General features: G+C 57.7%; 1 protein-coding gene across 5 annotated transcripts in view; it reads left to right on the top strand.

The window, feature by feature from the left end:
- The first annotated feature begins 3,405 nt into the window (after nt 1-3,405).
- The window catches only part of ARHGEF7 (Rho guanine nucleotide exchange factor 7), a 135,016-nt gene continuing 132,421 nt past the window's right edge, over nt 3,406-6,000 (top strand). For 3 of the 5 annotated variants that reach the window (XM_072782361.1, XM_072782360.1, XM_072782363.1), the window contains exon 1: nt 3,898-4,122. In XM_072782361.1, the coding sequence (XP_072638462.1) occupies nt 3,958-4,122 (165 nt within the window). In that variant the 5' untranslated portion in view covers nt 3,898-3,957. Of the gene's footprint in view, nt 3,475-3,897; nt 4,123-4,832; nt 4,851-6,000 lie in introns of those variants that run through there. The other 2 variants (XM_072782371.1, XM_072782367.1) reach the window with 2 other exon arrangements.

Genomic DNA, 6,000 nt, shown 5'->3' with positions numbered 1-6,000 from the left:
CAAGTGACCTGCCTCCGTTGGCTGGGTTCCCAATACCGCTCCGCTTGCACCTGTGACATTGCTAATTTCGTGTGAACCACAGGGGACACAGGGACTGCTGCATGTTACAGTCCAGCTCCAGGGCGGGCTAGGGAGGAGAAGCCCTCTGGTTGGTGAAGCCTTGAGCGGCTTCCCTGTCCTCTTGGACAGGTGCACATGCTTGGACAGCAGTAGGTGGCAGGGCCCCTCACCTGGGGGCCTGGAAAGGGCAAGGTGGGATGGATGGCTGCAAGGAGATGGAGGGGCTGCTGTGGCTCTTCAGCCTTGCCTCAGTCTCCAGAGAGCATCACGGAGGAAGTGGCGCCCAGCAGCCAGGCCTACCAATGGCATCAGTAGCTAGGGGTAGCAGCCCAGGCTGTGCCCGCCATCCCTACAGCCACGGTGGCAGGAATAGAGGTGTGCAGGAGACCCACCGTGTGGGCTCCCTCTCACCAAGACGGGCCTAGGTAGGTGCCCAGGGTAGAAGAAGATTCTAACCCGCTGTTTGGTAACACCTGGCTGTTTGGCGGCAGGTTGATGACATCAGAGCCCCCTGGTGGTGGAGGGAGAAGCAGTTCATCTTGGAGGGGGGTTTGCATGCAGCCAGCTTGGGGGTGACTTCCTCAGGCTAGAGGCCTGTCCTTCAAGATGCAACATATACATTGGACCAAAGGCTCTCATAAGGTGTTGTGCCCCAGTATCTAAGCAGCAGAGTCCAGCACCAAGAGGCAGGGGCAGCACTGGTTCTGCTTACCGCCGCTTTACCAGCACTGCCTGTGGTCCACAGGGTACGTGTGCCTCCTGCTCTCACGACTTGAGGCTCTGCGGAGTGGAGGCCACTCCCAAAGGAGACTCACAGTCCGGGGAGATGGGAGTGGATGGATGAATCTTAGTCTGCCCATCCCCCGGTCAGAGGACTCGGAGGCTGCTTCTGGGGGCCCCAAGGGAACTGGGCCCTGGCTGCTCCCTACACACCTTTGAATCGCTTCTGTCCCTTCCCTGTTTCACCTTCTTTCTTCATCTGTCCTTTCCGGGATTGTGTCCCAAATAAATTGCTTGTGCTCAACTGTTGGCTCAGGATCTGCCTCTGGGGGAAACCCAATCAGTAGGATAAGCTACTGATAGGCATGATGTTTCATAGAACACTGTATTGGTATGTCTTCTGAGCCTGAGTAATTTTCAGCCATGTATGTTTATAAACTATTTCTCCTGCCTTGCATCTTTAATGTTTAGCATTTGACCGTATTTATGGCAAATGAGTAAGACACTGTTTAACAAAATGAATGCTGTCAATAACCTACTTACAGAAGCTCCAATGAGCTTCAGAGAACTGCTTCTTCGTGCATGTTTCGATCTAGATGATGGTCCAATTCAATAAAAGCACCTCCATTGGAAGTGATCTCTACATACTACTAGGTCAGTAAGCCATCTGCCTGTCCGGCTTCAGGTTGGGGTAAAGTTTAACATTTTTTGGAAGACCATCCTCTGAGTACCAACAAGCCAACCAACTGAACTGGTATAACTCAACTGAGCTTGGATGGGATTCAGCTGAGCTGCTGGTGGTGGCTAATCGTGGGTCTGCCCCAGACATGACCGGGGATGTGGGATCTGAGGTGTTAACAGGGGGGCCACCTGGGGTGCAAAGCTCATCCACAGACCAAAATCCTCTGTCGACAACAGTCTTAATTGGCTCCAACCCAAAAGAACAAAGAGTTCTTCTCCACAGCCCATGCCTTCTGTAACAGGAATTTGGAAAAATGGTAAGCTTAACCAAATGCTCACCATGGGTACTAAAATAGCTCAATTAAACAGCTAAAACCACCTAGCTTTGAACAATGTTACAGTGAATCCCTTCCAAGTAAACTTTATTGAAATAAATGTACATCCAAGGTAAAAGGATGCCACTAGTCAGCACAAAGCATGGAAATGTTTGGGGACTTGTAAGATCAGTTTAGTGGGTCTCCCTTCTGACCATAACTGGCTGCCCAGTTATTGGTCATCTAAGTAGTATTATTTGATTAAGTCAAGTTGAATCTTCTCTTGTTTACCAGATTATAAGCACCAGACCTAATTTAACATAATTTGAAATTGTAATGAATTTCAATTGTAAATTGAAATTATCTCTTCAATTTAGCTGTAATGAGAGTAAACAGGAATGTCAGAGGACGACTACCCCTAGGTCAACACCCTTTTGTTGATAGAGTCTTTGGGCACAGCCCTTAATAGAAGTCTTAACGGCTCTGTTTGCTAGAAAGCGTGTGGAGAAGCTGTCCAGAAACCCAAAAACTGGTGATGTGTTGCGTCCCATCTCCACCACTTGGGTGTGTGACAATGGGGACAAGGAGACAAACTCCGTAAGACTGTCGTTAACGATGCTGTGATGTGATGCAAGGAAGGAGCTCTGGCAGGGACCCAGTGAGCTCCTGGAGCGGTAACCAAGACCATTGAGCAGGTGGCCCTCCCGTCCAGAATCCATGCTGCCCTTTCCCTGACCATGTTTGCATTTGGGAACAAAATATGATTGCTTAGTTCAGAGCTGGAAATAAATGCAATTCATGATCGCCACGGCAGTACTCTGGGAGAAGGGAAAGAAAGAGTTAAGCCTCTATTCTTTTTTTTTTTTTTTTAACAAAGTTTTTGTATGGCTCCTAGCCCTTTGTCATTAACTGGACCATATATGTGCCTGGCGTCTAAAGCTCTGCTAATGGGGTTTAAACTGCGGGAGGCCATCGGGAAGCAAGCAGGGAAAGCTCTCGGGGTGTGCAGGGAGTACCGGGACACACGTATGCACGGCCGTGTCCTTCGTGTATGCAGGGGCTCCCCGCTGGTTACACTCGTATGTCCCCGTCATCCCGGGTGTGCAGAGGCGTGTGCACCGCAGCACAGCTGGACGTCGCGTTCCTGCAGCCCGGCCGGCGCCCGCGGCCCCTCGGCGGCCCCAGCATCTTACTGCCCCCGTGAGCCGGCGCCGAGGATGGAGGCGTTCTCGGGCTGTCTGCACTCGCGGCCCAGGCCCGGGCCCAGGCCAGGCTCTGCGGCTCTCCCGACCTTCCTCCCGGGTGTCGGGAACGCCGGGGTCCTGCAGGGGTCGCAGAGCCCCGGGGTGGGGGTGGGGGTGGGGGCGGGGCGGCGAGGTCCTCGCGCTTCGGGCCCGTCTGCGCGCGGCTGCGGCTGCGAGGCTCGGCTGTGCTCCGTGACCGCCGGCTCGCCAAGCGGCGGGCAGGAGCAAGCGGCTCGTTTCCAGCAGCGCCCCCCACCCCCCGCGCCCGAAATAAAACTGGCAAAACCCAAAAGAGCATTCTGGGAAGCGCTTCGGGCTCGCAGCACCGCGGCTTGCGAGAGTCACGCGCGGGGCGGCGCGGGGGCCCGCGGGGCGCACACGGCCGAGGCGGCGGGCGCTGCGGGGTCGCGGTCGCGGTCGCGGTCTTGGTCGCGGTCTTGGTCGCGGCGGCGCAGGTGGGCGCGCGCGGCCGGGCGGGGAGGGCGGGGCCGGGGGTCGGGCCCGGGGGCGGGCGGGGCGGGCCGGGCCGGGGCGGGGGCGCGCGGCGGGGCGCACGGCGGGCGGGCCCGAGCGCGGGGAGCGAGTGGGGCCGGCCGGCGCGGGGCCGCTCCAGCGCCGCGTCTTTTCTTCTCCTGGCGGTGATGTCATCGGCGGCGGCGGCTGGGAGCCGGGAGGCGGCGGCGGGGGCGGGGGCGGCGCCGGGCGGCCGTCGCAGGTTCATGTGCATCTCATGAAAAGGCACTTGACAGGCGGCCAGGACGCACGCGAGGGAGCGCGAGCCGGCCGGAGCGCGGCGCCGCCGGGGCCAATCGCCGGGCCGGCCTCTCCATGGGCGAGCCGGAGGGGGCGGGGGGCGCAGCCGGCCGGGCCGCGGCCGCTCCGAGGTGAACGGCGCCCGCACGGGCCCGCGGCGCGGGGAGGCCGGGCGCGCCGCCGCGATGAATTCCGCCGAGCAGACCGTTACGTGGCTCATCACCCTGGGGGTGCTCGAGTCGCCCAAGAAGACCGTCTCGGACCCGGAGGGCTTCCTGCAGGCGTCTCTCAAGGACGGGGTGGTGCTCTGCAGGCTGCTGGAGCGCCTGCTGCCCGGGACCATCGAGAAAGTAAGTGCCGCCGGCCCGCGCCCGCGCCCGCGCCCCGGCCCCCGCCCCCGCCCCCGCCCGCCCCCGGCCCCGGCCCCCGCCCGCGCCCCCGCCCGCCCCCGGCCCCGGCCCCCGCCCGCGCCCCCGCCCGCGCCCCCGCCCCCGCGGCGCCCAGGCCCCGCCGCCCGCCCCGCCGCCTCCCGGGGGGCGCGGACACGCGCGGGCGCGGGGGCGCGGGCGCCGGCACCTGGCGGCCGCGCGGGGCGCGGAGGAGCCCACGCGCCTCCTTTGTGCGCGGCCCCGGGAGCGCGGCCCGGGCGGGAGCTGGGCGCCATTGTGTGCGGGGCGGGGGCGGGGGCGGGGGGCGACGACCCCGGAGGCCGCGGAGGGCTCCGTGGCCCGAGCGCAGGACCGTGCGCGGCGCCGCGCGGCTTCCTCCCAGGCTTTGTTCCGGCAGCTCCCGGGGCTGCGGTTGGGGAGCTGCACCTCCGCCCGCTCGGCGCGGTGCCGCGCGTGTCCGAGATGCGGCGACCACAGCGAGGGCGGCCTGTAGCGCGCGCCGCCCCCTCCCCACCGAGCGCCCCGCGCGTCTCCGAGCCCGGGGACCCTCCAGGACCGGCGGAGTAGTCCAGACTTCCTTCCAGCCCCAGGCCTGGCTCCCAGCAGAATCCCCGGCCCCACGGACCCTGCCTCTCTCCCGCTGGCTGGTGGCTTCCCCGGGCCGAGCGTGAACCTTGACCCGCCTCTCTGTGAGTGATTAAAGTTTGCTTTCCTCTTACAGGGGCTCACAAAGCAGGGCCCAAGGCGGAGAGACGCTTTTAAAAACAATGCCTACTTGGATTTCAGAAACTGCAGTTTTATCCCGATTCTTTTTTTTTTTTTTTTTGCCAATGCAGAATCTTAAGATCAACATTTACTTAAAAGGTGTTCAATGGAGAAGCTGAAGCACACCATAATTAGGAAAAAAAAAAACCAAAAAACAAAAACCAAAACCATTTTTTAAAAATGGATTCATACTGGCCCGAACGGCACCAGGACAGTTTGCTAATAAGATGTTAATTAGGTGACTTGGAAAAGTAAAACGTTTACTCTTCTAAGTTTGTGCATGGTTGGTGCTGCATTTTAAAGGTCGGAAAAGGTTTTATTTAACATAAATTTTGCATGCATATGAGTTTCAGGTATTTTTCTTACTTGGAACATATACAGGGAAACAGAATCTGCATTAGAGTGAAGAGCTGCCAGCTTGTCCAGGAAATAAAAATGTTGCTTATAAATGAACTTGATGCCACAATAAAATGATAATTTAAGAGAAAAATAAGGAGCCAAATCCAACTTGCAAGGCACTCAGAGTACTTTGTTGTCCTCTGGACATCAGGACCTCTGGTGATAAAAGGAAGACGTTGAGAAGCAGTGGCATATGCATGCACAGTTCACCAAAGCAGCCTTCTATAAATGCTGTTCCATGACCGACATGAAACTTTAAGAAATTTCAGATACTATCTGGATAAAAACGCATCACTATTAATGCGTGTTATCTGGTATATTAACTGCGTTCATTAGATTGGCAGACTTCAATAATCATTTTCTTGTACATTCTAGAAAGATTTGCTTTCAGAACTGGAGCATTCCCTCCATCCCTGAAAGGAGGAGAGGAATGAAGACAGTGTTTAGATTGCAAGGGCCAAACTGAAGCCCCACGGCCCCTGTGTCCCCCACCCTGCTGCCCCAACTGATTTGTTTACAACTGAGGCAGTCACAACACAGGTTTCACATCAGAGGCACACATAGGCAGAACTACTGATTCTCTGTGGTTCAAAGGTAGGTTTTTGGAGTAAAATATTAGCTAGTCTCTGCCTCTAAAAACCTGGGGTTTCAGGTGTTTCATGAGCTTTTGCATTT

This window comes from Canis lupus, chromosome 17, assembly GCF_048164855.1.
Source record: "Canis lupus baileyi chromosome 17, mCanLup2.hap1, whole genome shotgun sequence".
In the NCBI taxonomy this organism is placed as follows: Eukaryota; Metazoa; Chordata; class Mammalia; order Carnivora; family Canidae; genus Canis; species Canis lupus.
The sequence above is the reverse complement of the archived record's forward strand: the minus strand, read 5'-3'. Positions and strand labels throughout refer to the sequence as shown.